A 20,561-nucleotide genomic window follows, 5' to 3' on the forward strand; every position below is an offset into this window, starting at 1 on the left:
ACATCCATGGGTACAAATTACAGCAATGCCATTAACTATTATAGAAGTGCCACAACATCACTTTCAGCAAACATAGCCATGTCAGCGATACCACGTCTAGCTCAACGCTAATAAACAAGATCGCCACAACTGCTCCATTCAACTTCACATTGGCAAACACCGCACAACAAGTGATCACTAACGTCATATATTTATAGTGATGCACAAACTATGTGTTTTTAAACAGTTTTAAATAGTGTTTTTAAACAGTGTTTTAAACATTGACTGAAATATTCAATTTTTAATTTTTAACTTTAATTTTGATAGTATGCTGTACCAACAAATAGTATATAAGAGCTAGGTAATTATTTAGTCAATCATGGCAACACTTCATCGATATAGTACAGTACGCACAAATACACTGATTATTTAAGTTTACGACACATGCACCCAGAGGCTTGGTTAACAATTAGCATTATATACATACATCTGAAGATGGTACATAGGTACCGAAAACGTTAATGAAAATATGATTTATTAGTTTCTCCATTTAATTGTATGATAAGCAAAGGCGGAACACACACACATAATTATAGTCAAATTGTGATAGCTCATCAGTATACCTTCAATATGAAATTCAGAAACAAAATCAGTTTGAAGCTTTAATGTGGAGTAGAATGTTGAAAGTTTTTAGTTCAGTAAGAAAGTATTTACCACATCGCATCGAGGATACATAAGTAATCCAGACCACTTTTATTATACAGGGTGTTTCAAAAATACGGGGCATAATTTCAGGTATGTATTTCCCACATGTAGACAATCAAAATAGTTCATTACAACATGTGTCCGGAAATGCTTCATTTCCGAGTTATGGCCTTCACAACATTGAAATTCACCAAAACATTTTTCTTTCCACAGGTCGTTGTCATTACAGAAGATGTTCAAAATGTCCACCTCCTGCTTGAATACAGACCTCACATCGACGTCTCATTGACCTGCGAACACGATCCCAAACTCCAGGAGTATTGCGTATGTCCTCAGAACATGCCACAATTCGATTCCAAAGGGATTCCAAATCAGGCACCGGAGATGAATAAACCAATGATTTTAAATGGCCCCACAAGTAGAAATCGAGAGGGTTCAGATTAGGTGAGCGTGGAGGCCAAGCAATTGGGCCACGTCTAGCTATCCATCGATCAGGAAACCTTCGAACCAAGTACCGGCAAGCCGTATGACTGAAGTGTGCAGGAGCGCCATCATGCAAGAAGTGAATGTGTTGACGATTGATCAGTGGAGTGTCTTCTAAAACATGAGGTATGGTGTTTTCCAGGAAGTTTGTGTACGCCTGCCCCATAAGTCTGTTTACAAGTACATGGGGTCCAACTAATCGATCACCAATGATATCGGCCCACATGTTGAGGGAGAACCGCACCTGGTGATGAGATGGAACAGTTGCATGTGGGTTTTCATATGCCCATACATGCTGATTGTGGAAATTTGTTATGCCATCTCGTGTGAACTGTGCTTCATCTGTAAATAATACTAAGGAAGGAAAGTTCGGATTTACACCATACTGCTGCAAGAACCACTGACAGAACCTAACTCGTGCAGGGTAATCTGCTGGTGACAGGACCTGTACACGTTGCAAATGATAAGGATACAATTGATACTCTTTCAACAGTCTCCAGACAGTCGTATGAGGAACATTGACTTGCAACGCTACCCTTCGTGTGCTGATAGAAGGAGTCATGTTCACAGCCTCCAGAATCTCCTCCTATACTTCTGGAGTTGTAGATCTTGGTCATCCCCTTCCCAAACTAGGAGAGTTAAATTTTCCATACTCGCACAGACGGTAATGGAGACATACAAATGTCTTCCGATATGGACATTGTCGCTGTGGTTAACTCTCCTGGTACAAACGACGAGCCAGCGCAGCATTGCCGTCTGCCTTACCGTACATGAAGTGTATCTCTGCCAGCTCTTGATTTGAATACATGTCGCACAGTCTAACACCTACACAACACTGAATGTAACCTTCACCTCGGAATGAACTGTCAGAGTGCCCTCTTAATGTCTCCTTTGACGGCAACGACCTGCGGAAAGAAAAATGTTCCGGTGAATTTCAATGTTGTGAAGGCCATAACTCGGAAATAAAGCATTTCCGGACACATGTTGTAATGAACTATTTTGATTGTCTACATGTGGGAAATACATACCTGAAATTATGCCCCGTATTTTTTAAACACCATGTATAACTTATGTGAGATATACACAATGGTTAAGCAGAGGTGTAATATTACAGATTTTGTGAAAGTCATATCATGCCTATTTTGGAATCAAACTTGGAGACCAAAGTAAAGCTTGGGCACCACGCAAAATTTGTAGAGTATGCATTGAAGAACTTCGTCATTGGATCAACGGCAGAAGACCATCACTATCTTTTGGAGTACCTATGGTTTGGAGAGAGCAGTCCAATCATAGTAATGACTGGTACTTCTGTTTGTGTGATGTGAATGGGTATGATTCTAAAAGTAAAAAGCAAATCGTGTATCCAGTTATTCGGTCAGCCATTTTACCTGTGCCCCATGGGCCTGATGTACCAATTACTATGCGACCAGAAAATCTTGAACATTTTTCATCCGAGTCTGATATAGAAGTGAGGAAAAGTGACGAGTGACAGTGACTATCTACCAGAATCAGGTGCTGCAGAAGTGTATGTTTTAACCAGAGTGAATTAAATGACTTAGTGAGGAGTCTTGCCCTCCCTAAAGTGTTTGCTGAGTTGTTAGGTTCTGGATACCAAGAAAAAAATCTACTGTGCCCAGAAACATCATACTATTGGTACCGATAATGCGAAATGGGTTCTCCGAAGGTGATCATCTTGTATATTGCAGTATTATTTACAATTTATGCTAAAACTTGGACTTCCCAACTACGACCCAAATGAATGGAGAATTTTCATTGATGCTTCTAAGCGAAGTTTAAAGGGTGTCCTCCTTCATAATGGAAACGTTTCTGGTTCAATGCCCATTGCTTATTCAGTGATCCTCAAAAAATCATACACAAATTTGCAACTGCTGTTATTGTGACTGAACTACAATAAACACAACTGGCAAATTTGTGTTGATTTCAAAGTTCCTACTATGCTGCTGGGTCAATAATCTGGTTTTACCAAATTTCCATGCTTTCTTTGTCTGTGGGATAGTAGGGCACAAGTTGATCACTGGACTATAAAAGAATGGCCACCTCGACAAAATTTGGAAGTCAGTTCTAAGAATGTTGTGCGCCAAAGCTTGTGAGTCCTTCTAAATTTGTGCTGTCACATCTCCACATTAAGCTTGGCTTAATGAAACAGTTTGTAAAGGCTTTAAATAAGGAAGGAGACTGTTTCAAGTATGGTATGTGAGAAATTTCCACTACTATCTGAAGAAAATTAAAAGAAGATGTAGGTCTATTTAATGATCTTGACATAAGAAAACAAATGTCTGATGCAGCATTTAAATACGCTACGGATTAAAAGGAGAAAGCAGCGTGGATTCTGTGAAGTTGTTTTAAAATTTCTTGGTAACAACACGGATCCTAATTACAGGAACAATGTGGCTAACATGCTTGAAGCATACAAGTATCAAAATTAATTTTCTGTTTTCTCACCTAGGCCTAGATTATTTCCCCAAAAATCTAGGATTTTTAAGCGAAGAGCAAGGTGAACGATTTCACAAGGATCTACAGGAGTTCGAAAGGAGGTATCAGGGATGCTGGAACATCATGCGTGAAATACCTGAAGACAAACATAAAACAAAGATGAGCAGGAGAACTTTCTCAACTAAGAAGCAAGTAGCGTAATTGTGCTAATTTATACATCCAACAGTGAAGTAAACAAGACGAAACAAAGCAAAGACACTCTAGTGACATGTATGAACAACCATACACATAATTTCAGCAAGTTGTGTTTTTTAAATATTGTTTTTGCATTTGAAATAAAAAAGTGAAATGAAAAAGTTTGTGATGAAATTCACGTAATTATACAATACATTTAAAGTGATTTCGCAAACAAACCTGACATGATAGAAGTAAACGGATTGAAAATTCGGATTCGACATTATATGAAACCACATTATTTACTTTAGGCAACAAACACAAAGTTGAAATTCGCAGGCTAGTGTAATAAATCTGTAACCGAATTTTTCTGGTAATTTTCGCTTTTCCAAAAATAATTGACGTTAACATGTATAATTAATCATTCTGAGACCGAAAATCGCTTTTTCGAAATTTCTGTTTGTATGTCTGTCTGTTTGTCTGTCTAGATGTTTGTTACCTTTTCACACAATGGCTGAACAGATTCTGATGAAAATTGGAATATAAATTAAGTTCGTTGTAACTTAGAGTTTAGGCTCCATGGCATTCAAAATACTTTATTTAAAAGGGGTGTTATAAGGGGGACTGAATTAAATAAATCGAAATATCTCGATTATTGATTTTTGTGAAAAATGTTACATAACAAAAGTTTCTTTAAAAATGATTTCCGTTAAGTTTTATTCTATGCAAAATTTTGATAGGATTGATATTTAAGGATATACAAGACTTTTAAAATAACAATACAATACATTTCCACCGACACCTCAGATTATAGCGCCGTTGTTCCTGCAATAACTCCTATGTGCAAAATATAAAATTTCTCGTTAGGAAGAAAAAAACACATCCATTCATTCTATGGCAGTGGTACATAAGAGATCATGAATTCCGACATTTTCGAAAGAAAGAAATATAATTATATCTAGAAGATTTTATTAATTGCTGTATCACTATTTAAGTTATTTAATAGAACAAAAATCTGAAAATCGATAAATGTCACAGGAGTTATTGCAGGAAGAACGACGATGGCTATAATGAAATGAAAACAAATGACTGTGTCTATTTAAGGCGGCCTTGATGTTCATGAATATTAATTTACAGAGAATGTTTGTGTGTTTGTATGAAGTAATCTCAGAAGCTAATTAAACAATTTGGATAATTCCTTCAGTATTTGAAATTTGTAGTTTCTCTAGATGGATGTAATGCTATATATGAGGACTAGGTAAGATTAAAATAGATCTTTAACTTGATATTCTGTCGAAATACCGTATTGTATAATTTGATTATTACAACTTTATTTGGTCCACATAAAGTACTCTAATTTTATACACTTAAGTTTATTTTTGTCCACAGAACATAATAGTATTTTTAAGAGTTTTGTCGTAAAGATGAGTATGTTTACTGGACCAAAAATACAGCACACAATAAATAAGCATTTTACCATAGACCTCATTGGAGCTGAGTTAATTTAAAAGGCGTCACGAAATGGCATACCCATATTCGTTTCCTGTGTTTCCTGTGTTTCTTAAAATAATATTTATGTACCACATTCATTTTAATTTTTTTTATTTACATAAACAATGATCCACAACAAAGCGAGTCGGTTCAGATGGTAGAATTTGAGACTAGCATTCGGGAGGTCACGGGTTCAAACTCTGTGGCCGACCAATCTGACTGGAGTTTTTCATGGTTTCCCTTAGTCATAAAGACAAATGTCAAATTGAAAATGTACATGCCAAGATTCATCACCGCCTCAATTACAGATACGATAAATATTAATCAAAATCTATAATCAGTTATGTGAACACAAGCCATCTACAAAACACTACAGAAACAGAAACTCAACAAGGGTAAAAATGGCCTACTGACATACTCACACATTCTAAACATGCGACATGACCACATATGTTAAAGCTTGTCTAAATAAACTTAGCAAACAAGAAAAAAGATGCACAGTAAGGTTAACATAAAAATTATATTCGTACACAATCCATTCTATATTGACATTAATTTGGAATGATTTATTAAAGGCTGCATTCAAGACTAATTTAGAAAAATGTTGTTGTTATCGAATGCCGGGCTTTAGCAATGAAGCCATTAGCGTTCTTGCTTTCCATATTTCTCTGTGGTGGATCCATCAGGTAGAACTTCACAGGTTTGTAGATGATCTTCAGTCATTTCTTCTTCTTTGTTGCATAGAGGGCAATTATTTAGAAAAATGTTAAACGGATTATCCTTGCACCAAAATCGGATGTTCTCTGACCCAAATGATAATATTTTAATTATTTGCATATAGTAACAATTAATAAACATGTTAAAGGAATTATCATTGCACCAAATGAGTGGTCTCTGGGCCAAAATGATTGAATTTTAAATATTTAAATACAATTTCAATTAAGTAACATATTAAACGATTTAGTCTTCTATCAAACACGAATGTTCCCCCGGACCAAATGTCCTATTTTAATTATGTAATTACTTTATATTTATTTCTACCAAGTGCAGCGGAGCACGTAGGTATGGCTAGTAATTTAATAAAGATACAAGTGTTGTAAACAGAATATGTGTTAATATTGGTAAATAGTTTCCATAAAACATTTCATCATCATCACATCAATCATCAGGCTACTTTTTAGACTTATAATGTTATAGTAACAGATATTTTAATATAAGTCTAGTAGTATTGCAATATATTAATAATATGCTGTTTTTTTTTTTTTTTCGTAAAAACCTACACATTTCGAAATAGGAGATTTAAAATTCTCAAACATGGGTTTAAAAACCCTAATTTTAGTTTTAACCTAATTTTAGTTATTTAAAACCTAAGGATCCGGGGCCTGGACTCATAACCAAACATCTGAGCTCTATGACATCCAGTATACAATATTAGCTACAGTGGAATCAGTCACGAGGTTTTACTATCTATCTAGTGCAGTGTTGATTGGATCCATATCTCAAGATCAATAATAAAATTAGTACCACTGACACAGAAATGGCTTTCAATGGCATATTCTGAATGTACATCTACTTTTTCAGTGCTCCTGCTCTGCAAGCCCATTACAACTGGACTGAAATTTTTATCCACTCAGCTGCCTTCATCCTTTTAGGTGAACAAGGTTAAACTACACTGCCCTGTCTCACATGAATAGTGGTAACTGGTGTTTTCTTTCCTAAAATTCTTCCTTTACAGTATTTTACAAACTCTCTATTAATCACGCCAGTTTCTTTATTATCATAGTAATTCTTCATGTCTACAGTAAGTAGGTGTACTGCTCTAACTACACAATGTCGACAAAATATGGCAACAATATTCAAGTACTAAAACTGTAAACGTCATAAGAAGGTAAAATGTGAAACCAAATCCTGTTGGTTCACTATAAAAAAAGTTTAATAACATGTTGCATTAAGAACTTCGCAAAGAGTTGTTTTCGTTTTGTTATTGAAGTAGTGCTAATCTTGAGTTTGTAAGTTAACACTATTACAATATAAACACATGAAGATTGTTTATAAGATAAACCTTTAATTGTAACTGCAAAAGATACTCTCTGCACATCCATCCATGAGACAAGTATTTCACATACTGCACAGAAATTTTGTATATGAATACCTATTTCAACTATAAATTGATATTGATAAATATTACAAGAATACATGCAACACAAAAACAGCAAAAATTCTTACCTGTAGTACATTCATTTTGTGTGTTGCTACTGTCAATTTTCCTTCAGATCCATGGAAAACATCGAAGAAATGTTGTAACAAACTTTCCAATGCACCAGCATCACTACATTGTAAAGCAAGACTCTTACAAGCTGAAACTGACTCCTCACGTGCAAGATCTTCTTTTGAGTGTAAATTTGCTGAGAAATAAATTAATTCTCTTAATATTTATCCTTAAAAGATTCTAAAGGTGTACTTATAATAACAATTAATACATTGTTTTCTGCATGACAGAGGTATTTCAACAGCAAAGCTGACAAAGATTTACAATAGTAATCCCTCAACCCAGTATTTAAAAGTACCAGTGCTAAGCACTAAAGCAGTATTTAAACCCCTAGTAGAATTAGATTCAAAATGACGTCACTTTTTTACTTTATTTTCGAAATTGTTAAACATATTATAACTGCATGGTAGTAAAAACCAGACTCTCTGCAATACATCCGAAAAAAAAAAAACGCATGAAAATATCTCCAATAGATTACGAATTGTGGTCGGTTTGTGGAATCGTGCCTGATATGTACTGTATGTAAAACCACTACAGAACTACCCTAGATAGCAAACTGGCCTGAGAGGTTAAATAAAAACATATATATATATATATACCTTGAATCACAATTTCTTCCAAAAATATTTTCACTTCATATACATTACGCGAGAGATAGCTGACACTGACAATTATAAAGAGAGATATGGAAGAGTTCGTTCATGGAAGATTTCATTATGAAAATTCATTAATTCATTATGTTTCTATATGTAAAATTCATTAATTCATTACGTTTCTACATATAAAAATAAAACATCCACTAAATATATAACACTGAAAAACTTAATTTTAATTTGTGCAAGAATATGTCAATATTTTATTAATATATTCAAATCTTCAACTTACTTGCAAGACTCTTGCCTAGATCCAACGCATACTGACTTAAATCCAATGATAAGCCTGTCATCACATGACCCACACATTCCAAAATGATCTCTGGATTCCGCAGCATAGCCTTTTGTAAAGCAGGCAAGAGGCTCTGTTTGAATTCTTCGTGTGACACATGTCGCAATAATGATTCAGATTCTTTTATAATGTACACAGCTGGTTTTGTTTTGCAACTGATAGCTACTTTAATAAACATTTCCAGTAGAGTTGCCTAAAAAGAAAACTTTCTAATTATATTATATTCAGAGTACAATAGGAAAAAAATTTCAAATGTTTATAAATACTACCTACATGGATTACAAGAAAGTTTCTGACAACTTGTTGAAGTGTGTCAAACTACATCTCGAAATTTACTCTGCAAATTTCACTGCATTCTATAGCCTTGCACAGGATCTCTATGCCTTAAATCCTTGACTGTGGTGCAGTGTTACAAAAGTCATCACTAAAATTATTAATTATTCTGTTATGTCATTCCTTAGCAAAAACTGAATGTAAAAAATTTATGTAACAGTAGTTAAAATACCAACTGTTTATTCCTAAATTTCGTGCTTGTTAATAATAGAACTAGAAAACTGAATTTGAATATTCCGTCCCATTCATGAATGATACTAATTAGAATAAGATAGTATATACTTTCTGCTGCAGTGGCAAGTATTTTCAGAGTTAATGGCAAAGGCAATAGGAGGGTACTATGAGAGTGAAGTTACAGAGTTACACTGTGTGTACATTGGTATTAGTCAATTGGTCTGTTATTTTGTAAAGTAATTTATCTATGAAACCTGGATTATAAATTGAATGATTAAATTGCATATTTCTACTAATTTCAAGAAGGACATGTAATATTCTTTTTATTTACCTGAAATTAAAAAAAAAAATCACACTCCCTTGTAAATGTATATGAAATACAAATATAAAACATGCATTCGTACACTATTTCAAATTATATTTAACCACAACAGATCTTGTCAACAAAATAATTATAACCATACCTTATATTTATTGATGAGCTCCACTTTTTTTGTTTCCGCCAGATGTCGAATGAGATAGGATGCAAACACTACAATGTGCGTGCTAGATTCTGAGCTTGTAACTGCATTTCCATACAATTCTTCACTATCTTTAACAGACTTCCACATAGTCGACAGTGTTCGATATGCTTTAGTCGATTTTTTACTGTTTCCTGCAGCAAGTACTATTGACAATAATACTGCTTGTGTATCTACCAGTCTCTGGAACTCTGCCTTTGCATTGTCTGAACAGTTGTTGAGACCATGTTCAATCAACAGACACGACCAAACTAAAGCATACAGACCACTCTGAGATGTATTATTCCTGAAAAATATTAATAGCGTTCAAAATACAATTTATTAAAACCTGTACATTGTACATCGTGAAAGTTGTGTTTCACAACATAACCACAGAAGATAATACAAAGTGGTATGTCTAGTCAACAAAACAGTGTGGTAATATAATGGATCTCTCTATTAGATTAAAAACTGTGACAAAAATTAAAATTACAATAAGCAAATATATTCTACATTTAAACTATACAGATGTTTTACTATATTATTGAAATGATACAAGATGCTAACTAATAAAAATAATGAATTAAATACTATTATAGTCACAATCATGCCATGGTATGAAAGAAAAATTTCACAACCTCGAGCGGGAATCGAACCTGCGACTTCCTGTTCTCTGGTCAGGCGCTCTACCACTGAGCTATCGAGTTCGTCTCACGCCAAAGGCTCGGAATTATCCTTTCATACTGGCGACTCTGTTATAGAGTACTGTCCATAGCGTCTGATCTTAGTCAGCACTGCTTATGGGTGGAAAGAAACTTTACAAATGTAATCTTCATCTTACCGCGCCTGACCAGAGAACAGGAAGTCGCAGGTTCGATTCCCGCTCGAGGTTGTGAAATTTTTCTTTCATACCATGGCATGATTGTGACTATAATAGTATTTAATTCATTAATACGTCACATCAACAGACGTATATACGTCATCCAAACAACGTAAGATAATAAAATTAATTTCTTAATTAGGACAGAATATGAATTCAATTTTCTGGCAGCAATGCACCCTAATATGTATGCAACAGACTACAGTTTTTTCTGTTATAAAGCATGTCTAATGTGCGAATTTATTCGTATGCAATATATAAGGGAATAAAATCACAAAAACAGAAGACTAAGATAGTTTCGATTATTTCTGAGATGTCTTTGGTTTATATTAAGTGAGCACAATATTCAGAATAGAACAATATGGCTGATATGGAGACCTGCCCATCCTGCTTGTCTCTTCGTAATATCAAAGTGAGTCCTAAGCTAGTTGCTGCAAAATGCCTATAATTAGGAAACGCATTTCTAGTTCTGTACATATTTTGTTTGCTATGTCCTAGACGTATGTTATTCAGATATCTCAAAGTTTCATATACACATATATTAAAATTTTATAGCACCTAAAAGACCTAAATGAACCATAAATGCCTATAAATGCCTATAAATGCCTAAAAACTATGTTTGTGTCTAAAAAGCACCTTTTTAGTATTTTGCATCTAAATAAAAATACCAGTACTAAAAATACCAAAAAACTAAAAAAATGCTAATATTTAAAATATAAAAAAACTCTTACAAACACTAGTCTGACAAGTTCGTTCCACACTAGTTTAGAAGGGGAGGAAAAAAGATTTTACCTAATTTCCTGAAACCGAAGTTCATTTGGAAAAGCCCATCCAGCATAAAAGAGATGGTACACTCTTAGACAAAAAAATGACCGGGCTCCAGATTCTATGTCCGATTCGGAAGACTTCGGGTGCATTCGTCAGAGCATGATACATACGCGGACGAATTTCTTCTGTCGTAAATGTTTCCAACACTCCACTGCCACCACTATATGATGATTATAGAACATGCTTCTTAAAGAGAAGAGTCATCATCTCTCTCGCACAGTGTAGTCGGTAGCATTGTGGTCTTGTATTCGAAAGGTTTCGAGTTCGAATCTCAGTCTATACTTTGTTTTTCCATTCTCATTTTTTACTTCTTGTATACTGATAATAACCAGTATTGTGAAATATTTAACAGAAAGTTAAATATTTACAAAGGGCAAGTTAGATACATTATAGCAATCCTTTCTCTTATATCTTGTATTTAAATAGACTAAACGAAATCTTCTCGGATAGAAAAAAACAAAAATAAACCTTAAGTAAAAGAAATCCTTCTCGGATAGGAATAAACAAACATCATCCTTTTCTTTGTATTAAATAAAATAAAGAAATACATCTCGGAGGCCAATAAACAAAAATCAAAATAGACAAAAAATTCAATACCGGATATGTAATCCCTCCGCATCTATAACCGCCTGCATCCTACGGGGTATGGATGTGATCAGGCATCTCAGGTACTGTCGACGTGAAGATACACGGTCCCAAGCATCCTCGATAATGTTCCAGAGTGCATCTTTTGTGATAGGCCGATGTGGATTGTATTTATCATCGCATTCACAGTTTTCTTCACCTCCGACCACACATTTTCTAGGACATTCAGATCTGGTGAACAGGGAGAGACCATTCTATCAGTCTGATATATGGCCTCTCTGAAAACCATCTCATGACCTCGACAGAAGTTTGAACATGATTATCCTGTTGAAATATGATATCATCATCAGGATATATCATCCGTACAAAGGAAAGCATAACATTTTCCAATAAGACCTTATATTGTTGGGCATTAAGATTTCCGTCGAGCCGCCATAGAACACCCAGGCCATCACTGGACATCCAACCCCAACATTGAACAGATGAACGGCCACTGCAAAAGCGAGCTGCCACATGTGTAGGATCGTATTGGGATCCCCGTGATCAGTAGACTATTTGCTGCCCGTAATTGTCAGAGGAAAAACTAACATCGTCTGAAAATATTACCTTATTCCAATCGAAATTAACATTTTCCTCTGCAAATGCAAGGCGGAATAATCTGTGGTCATCAGTGATGCACCCTTTTATTACTGCCACTCTTGGATAACGTCCTACGTCCCGCAGATGCCTCATGACAGTGTGAGAAGATCCAGGGAAATGGGCATTTACTGTAATTGAAGAAGCAGATTGATGCGGGTTCACTTCCACTTCTGTAACTAAAACAGCATCCTGTGCACGAGTTGAAACACGTCTTTTACCAGAACCTGTCTTACGATGTTCAATTCCTTCTCCGGATAATCTCACCCATCTTCTAGCTGTGGAATCATGCACTCCTAGTCGCCTACCTGCCTCAGTAGCAGAAAATCCGGCCTCCCTCACAAGAGAGAGAAGAGCTTGCCTACACGTATCTGGCCTATGTCTTCTATCAGCCATGTTACCCCTGATAATGACAAGAGAGAATGGTTGTTTCACGTTTAATATGCGCAGTTACATGTGCGCAGAACTATGTTTTCAGAAGTTCCAGATGTCTCTGAATAAATTACACATCAATATAGAAATAAACATCTGACATCCTTACGGGGTACACGACCTTGAATCGCCTACACAAGAAGCAAGGCTGTTACCACGGAGCTATTACAAAGCAGATATGTAACGGCACTATTTACGAGTGCAGCCAATATCTGAACATTATTCATCTCTTTTTGCAATACTATTAACATCATGATGATGATGATGATGATTACTATTATTATTGTGCTTGTAATACTATGAATATTATTATTGTTATTATGCCACCGCCGCCGCCGCCACCACCACCACCACTACTACTACTACTACTAATTTTAGTAACTGAACAATACTCCTTATGGAGAAGGGAGAAGATTCAAGAACTGAGCATCTATTTTAATTCAAGGGTAATTAGGAAGAAGTCTCCGATATTACTGAATGTTTTTGTTTAATTTTTTAACTAATCAAAACTCCTGTCAACGTTAATAAATGTATCATTTGTTTCTAGCTAGATAAAAAATAAAACGAAACAAATATATATACTTATACGAAAGCGGATACGAACCCGGGTTTTCTGCGTGTGAAGTCAGAGTTTTTACCACAGAGCTATGACACATACACAGTTCGAACTGTTGTTTCCCAATATAAGAGTATGTTCTTGGATCTCACTGTTTCATCCTTACTACTCTGATTTTAGTCTTGTGTATCAGGTGCACAGCCGAACGGAACTTAGACAAATTTACGCTTCAAGAGTCCGGTCATTTTTTTTGTCTAAGAGTGTACATTGTTCAGGTTAAACGAGAGCTTATAAATTAGTTTTCGCGTTAATGCATCCCTGTTCTGTGAAATGAAACTGACCCATCAGTGTCTTATACTGATAAAATTTGAGTCTTCAGTTCAGTAGCACTCATTGTCAGCACCAGTTCTTTGCACATAAATTCTATCTAAACAGAATATTTACTAAAATTAAAATTATTAATTGTTAATTTTATATAAACTCCTAAGAGTCCTAAATTACATTTTAGCACCTAAAAATCCGTTCCCTACTCATAATGTATAGTACATTTTTGCTTACATTTACAAACATATACAGTAAATAAAACGAATTGTAGTACAGAACAAAGACTGACCATGAAGTTGGAAGCATATATAATAAATGAACAATGTGTGGCTGGTTTACATTGCACCATTATCGATCCATAACATCCCATGTATTTCTAGTCGTAAAACTATGACAAACAATACCATGCACACAAATATACTTTTACTTCACAATAAGCACTAATCTTTGTTATTTATTATTCTAAGTGGTATCTGTCTGCATTCATTCCAGACACCTTTCCATAAAATTTTCATTCACATACAAAAGTTCTTTCATAATTCTTCTAATTTCCATTCTCATATTACCTTTAAATTCGCCTGTAGCAGGTCTGGGCGTTAATACATCAATTGAGGTACTGAAGACTATCCCTAACTCTCCACACTACATTCCCCAACAGACAGTTATGTATCAGACTGATACGAGTAGACCTGAAGCCAAGCATTGCTGAGTGACGGATTGTAAAAGGCATGCATCATAGTTTCAGTTCTTGCTGGTCACCTAAAATCGACCACTGACACACATTGCTTTACTATTTGTTCATTTCGAAAACAGTGATGCGAAAAGGGCATGGGCGGGGGTATCTCCTTTCCTTTTTCCTCCTCCTTTATGCCCAGGACTGGTCTATAGTATGGGGGTCATGTTGCTTTACAGAATAATATAACACAGCAGAGCCAGTTTAAGGGTCCTGCAGCACCCGCATTTGTAGAGGCCCCTGAGCTTGAGGGGGCACCATCGTCAACCACATTGTTGTTATTTAGTCAACTGTCTGAAGACAAGTTGGAACCTTATAAGTGACACCAATAAGGAATCACTCATGAAGTAACTAAGATGGGAAATAATGGGGTACGGTGGCCACTTCCTCTCCTCCTTCATTGCATTCTTCACTGAGTAGAACATAGTTCACTAATCAGACTTAAAGAGTCACCTGCATTATTAGTAAGAACAGGTTGAATTTCCCACTGAAACTGTCTTCCCACCATATGACAATGGAAGCAACATGAAAGGGGAAAAAATAATATAACACAACCTAGTTACCTTCAAGAAATACAAAGAGCTGTACTCAAAATATGAGCTTGGTTGTTTGTGATGCAGCTAAATCTTCAGCAATTGCACTATATTTCTTTGGTACAGTATAAAGAATGTTCACTTTATTTTCTGCATTTGTGAAATGCTAGGAAATTCCGACTACTCGTGTACACTTGACACTGAAAACACATTCTGAAACAGATGGGAGACTAGGATTGAAAATGTTAAATCTGTTTTTTTTTTTAGCCAAGCACTGCTCCTTAGGGTTATTGTGCACCCTCCTTATAGTGGAATGATTTTTTTGAAGTCCTTGGATCACTCTTCAAGCACATGATTCACTGTATGGTGCCATCATTTCGATTCAGCCACAGCCTCCAGTTCTGACTGGAAATCATACTTCCACCTCTCTGTAATGTTATTCTGCAGCTTCCTCAAATAGATGGCATCTGTTCGCAATTTATGTGCTTGAAGCTGCTGCAACCTTAACCAGAAGGCCATGCTACTTTCGATTCCATGACTCACCAAGGTGCCATCTATCCGAGGGAGCTACACCCCCCTGGTCACCCACAGTCCACCTATTGAAGCCTCTGTGGCTTCTCTGGGATATGCGCAGCTCCCGCAGACAGGTGCCACCTGTAGGCAAATCCTGCAACCATGTCCTCCTGGTCAACCTGCAATTATCAAAAATGATTAATGAAATGATGCTAATAAGGCACAATGATCCGAGCTCCAAAGCCGAAAGTTACCCAGCAATTCTGCTTCAAGTGGTTGAGGGAAATCTCAATAAAAACCCTAACCAGGTAACTTGTCCCAACCAGGATTTGAACCAGAGCCCGATAGATTCAAGGTCAGGCAGGCTAACTATTACTCCACAGTGGTGGATGTTAAAACTGTTAGGTATGAGCTAAACATAAATGGTGTTTTTTCCTTAACAGAGGAGGGGCCTGAAGGCTTACACTGCAGACTGAGGCATATTGTACTTACCATTCCTGTTTTGTGAAGATATTTGTTGCTGAATGGTCACATTCTTGTACAGAAACAGAATTAAAATTTGAAGTGTGTACTGATGGGAGTCCACCTGTATGCAGGCAACAATTTTGCATGACTGTCCACAAGTAGTGAAGAGATTTGTTGCTGAATGGCCACATTCTTGTACAGAAACAGAATTAAAATTTGAAGTGAGTATTGATGGGAGTCCACCTATATGCTGGCAAAAACTTCGCATGACTGTCCAGAAGTAGTGAAGAGATTTGTTGCTGAATGGCCACATTCTTGTGCAGAAACAGAATTAAAATTTGAAGTGAGTATTGATGGGAGTCCATCTATATGCTGGCAAAAATTTCGCATGACTGTCCACAAGTAGTGAAAAGATTTGTTGCTGAATGGCCACATTCTTGTACAGAAACAAAATTAAAATTTGAAGTGAGTATTGATGGAAGTCCACCTGTATGCAGGCAACAATTTTGCGCGACTGTCCACAAGTAGTGTGTGTGTGCGCGCACGCACGCACACACACGCGCATGCACGCACACACACACGGGTTCTTGTTTCCTGCACTTGCGCAGTGTGTTGCAAGCGAAGTTTATATAATAAGGGAGCTCCAAATTTCATTTCCGTACATTACCCAGACTATGGTAATGATGACAATGACATTTGATAGATGATTGAAAAATGAGTCCGAGGCCCAACAGCGGAAGTTGCCCAGCAATTCTGCTTCAATTGGTTCAGGAAAAATCTCGGAAAACGCTTTAACTAGGTGACTTGTCCCATCTGAAAGACATGGTTTAGAAGAGTTGAAAGAAAATTCTAAAGAGGGCCCCATGTGTTTCAATGACAGGTAATTTGTTAAAAGAGATCTAGTACAAAATCCTTAGTCATGTCAATGTTAAGAGAGATCTGACGAAATTCTTAAGATATGTCAATATTAAGAGAGATCCTTAATCATGTCAATAAAGTTAATAAAGCAATTCAACAGGAAGGCATGCAGACGAAGAATAATTGATTACATCTTTAGGGAGTGTTATTCAGATGGAAAGATATTTTATTATGACAATAGGAATGAGCCCACTACAGGAGAAGAAAATCGTGTACAAATGAACTTTTCCATGTTGTAATAGACATTGCTCTTATGCTTTTGAGAGAAAGATTTGAACGGTTAGTCACTGTTCAGATGTGTTCAGTGTTATTTGTGACAATAAGAATTTGACAAGAAACAAGGATGAAACAAGGATCAGAATAATAGTTGTAAAAATCTTGCAGATGCTCTTAAAAGTCCGAAACAAAAAGCAGGACATGTGAATGCATCAAAATCTTGCTAATGAATCAGAAATATTATTCCCCATGTTACCAGCAAATTGAAACAGTTGTCTAACAATTTACTGGTGCTTCAGTATATCTACTAAAAGCATTTAAAAGAAGTTTTCCCAAATGTGACAGTTGCACTGAGAATTTTTCATGCATGCCAATGTCAGTGGCCTCTGCAGAGCAGAGCTTTTCTAAGCTGAAGTTACTAAGATCCTAGGATTAATTTTTGATGTGAAACTTTTATGGAAAACACATTTAACCAATGTTGATTCACAGTGTCTACCACAATTAAATCTCTTGAAGATCATAGCTAATAAGAATTGGGGTTCAGATAACACGACAATGCATCTGTTTTATGATTCTTATATACGATCGAAATTGACCTATGGATATGAAATATGGGGAGGAGCATCAGCAACTCATCTACAAAAAATTGCTGTTCTTTAAAATTCAGCCTTAAGATTATGCCTAGGAGTACCAAAAACCAAATCTACTGTTGCCCTAGAAATTGAATGTAATATTCAACCAATCAGACACTATGTATTAAAAGCGGATTTAAAAATACATTCAAAATTGCAAGCCTCATCTAGATCTCGGATGTTCTTCAAACTGCCAGATAATATCCTGCGTAATTTCTACAAAATAAACAAAGAAGAAATACCAATCTATATCACAGACACACTTATTGCTAAAACTCCATAGAAATGGGTAATTCCAGAACATAGCATACAAATTCCAGGAAATCATTCCAAAAATGATCCTTCATACATTCTTAAGTTAGATTCCATGGAACTACTCTGCAGCACATATAAGAATAACCTTCAAATTTATACAGATGGATCTCTACACCATGATGATGGGACATCAGGAGCAGGGTATCATATTCCAAAATATCAAGAAAGTTACTTCATATCATGTTCATCCTCCTCCAGTCTTGACACTGAATTGATAGCTATTGATGCTGTTCTTCAGTGTGTTACTCAAATTTCTGAAAAATCTATTTGGATACTTACTGACTCAAAGGGAGCTATATTTAATATAATCAAATATGTACCAAACCTATATGCACATAGAATTATTCCCATTCAGAAACAAGTAAACTAAAAAAACTCCAAAAGAAAATAACATTTCAATGGATATCTAGTCATTATGATATACCTGGAAACAAGAAAGTCAATAACATTGCAAAACAGGCAACATATTTGCAACCAAGACCTCTTCAAGTGATATCTCTATCCAGTGCCTTTGCTTCGTAAGGTCTCATTTTATAAACCTATGGATCAACAATTGGCTCTCCTCTGACAAAGGAAAATTTTACAGTCCATTCAAAAGAAACCAAATGCCTGGGATATGTACAAAAACTTGCCCAGACATGTTCAAACATTTTAAGAAGAGCCAGAACAGGTCACATTTTCACACAATTGTACCTACACAGATTTCACCTTTCTGATACTCCTACTTGTCTGGGGTGTAATAATCATGATGAAGATCTGGAACACATTCTTCTATAGTGTCCATCCATTATCCACAAAAGAAATAAATTAAAATCATCAGTACCAGTTGCAGAAGACACAGCTCTGCAGTGTATATTGATTATACCCCAGCTCTGGCTACTAGCAACAAGCATATAATGAACACTGATCAAAATACCTCTCATTCCTCATGAAAAACAAGAACTTAAAGACTACAGTGGACTATAGTGGACTTTGTTGTCAGCAAACAGATGGATATATTAAGAAGATTGATTGATTACTTTAGATCTTTTATGAGTGAGGGATGAGTAAAAGGCCTTTCTATAATAACTGTTATTGTTAACAATTTTTAGGATTTTTGATGTTTTAATAACATTTGCAAATTCATGGTTACTATTTATAAAATGTGTAGCAAATTTTGATTTTTGTCTATTGTTGCGGAAGTCAGCTCTCTGTTCACTAAATCTGGTTTTGAAGTTCCGTTTGGTCTAGCCAACATATTTATCGTTGCAGGTTTTACAATTTAACATACAATAAATATTGTATTTCAGATGTTTGTCGATAATCTGTAATCTATTGCTTACTATATTGTTTAATTTATTATTGGTTGGCTTTTTTTTTTCTCTGACAGGTTGTAGTGTAATATTATTGGTTATTATTTTTGCTTTGTTTTTTCACTTGTTTATTAAGTTTTTTTAATAAAACTGAATGGACTACAGTGGACTAAAGTGTTGTCAGCAAACAGCTGGATACATTAAGAAGATTGATTAATTTTTAATGATTATATTCGGTAATACAATTCTTGGGGTTAAGGGGTGTAGTATCATTGTCTATATTAAATAATTTATTAAACTTACTGATCTTCTGTGAATATGGATGGTTAGATGCTACATGTATGCTATGATTTGTTGTGGGTTTTCTGTAAATGTATCGCATATGTGTTTCGTATCAAAGCAAGGTCAAGAAAATATATTGTGTTTTTTCTGTTTCATGCATGAACTTCAAGTAATTATGTATGTTATTAAATCTATCTATAATTCTATTATATGTGCCAATTTTTTCTTTGTACATAAAGTATCGTCTACATTGTTGTTTAGTCAACTGTCCGAAGAGAAGTCTGAATCTCACAAGTGATACCAAGAAGGCACCACTTCTGAGGTAACTAGGCCAGGAGATACTGGGGTAGGGCCAGTTCCTTTCCCCCTCCATTGCATACATCGCTGCTGATTAGCTACCTATTACACTAATCAGACTTCAGATGCATACAAACAATGTTCTTCCTCTGACACATATTGTCAAGTGAGAAGTACTGCCTGATAATAGATGTAAACTTAATGGCAAAAAGAATGAGCCGCCGGCAATTTCTAAGTTCCAGAGACATAACATTGCGCATGCTTGTCTGGTCAAAGCCGTAGTTCACCAGATAATACATAATTAAACCATTTAAATTTGCTGTATTTTGTTTAAGAGTCTGAAATATGTTATAAAATCGAATGTAGGGTTGATTCTAGATACATCAGGGCCTCTGACGAGTGAAATAATAATAAAATTGTAAATACAAAATCAACCGAAGCGAATATGAACAGGAAAATAAAGTATTATGCTGAAACGACATTAACAGTCGCAGTAGCGTAAGTTGTTACGACACTGATCTAATAAACGAGTTAATAGTAATAGCTTAAGGTTCGAATCTCCCACAACGACTTTTTTTAATTACAAATTTGCCATCATATAAGACTCGCAAAGCTAT

The 20,561-nt window shown here is 35.6% G+C and overlaps 1 protein-coding gene across 1 annotated transcript in view; it reads right to left on the bottom strand.

Moving 5' to 3' along the window:
- The window catches only part of l(3)80Fj (lethal (3) 80Fj), a 499,933-nt gene that overhangs the window by 428,618 nt on the left and 50,754 nt on the right, over positions 1-20,561 (bottom strand). Inside the window, exons 4-6 of the mRNA XM_069845727.1 lie at positions 9,472-9,814; positions 8,441-8,693; positions 7,513-7,691 (exon numbers count right to left, since the gene is read on the bottom strand). Of these exons, the coding sequence (XP_069701828.1) occupies positions 7,513-7,691; positions 8,441-8,693; positions 9,472-9,814 (775 nt within the window). The remainder of the gene's footprint in view (positions 1-7,512; positions 7,692-8,440; positions 8,694-9,471; positions 9,815-20,561) is intronic.

The sequence above is a fragment of the Periplaneta americana genome, chromosome 14 (assembly GCF_040183065.1).
Source record: "Periplaneta americana isolate PAMFEO1 chromosome 14, P.americana_PAMFEO1_priV1, whole genome shotgun sequence".
Lineage (NCBI taxonomy): Eukaryota > Metazoa > Arthropoda > Insecta > Blattodea > Blattidae > Periplaneta > Periplaneta americana.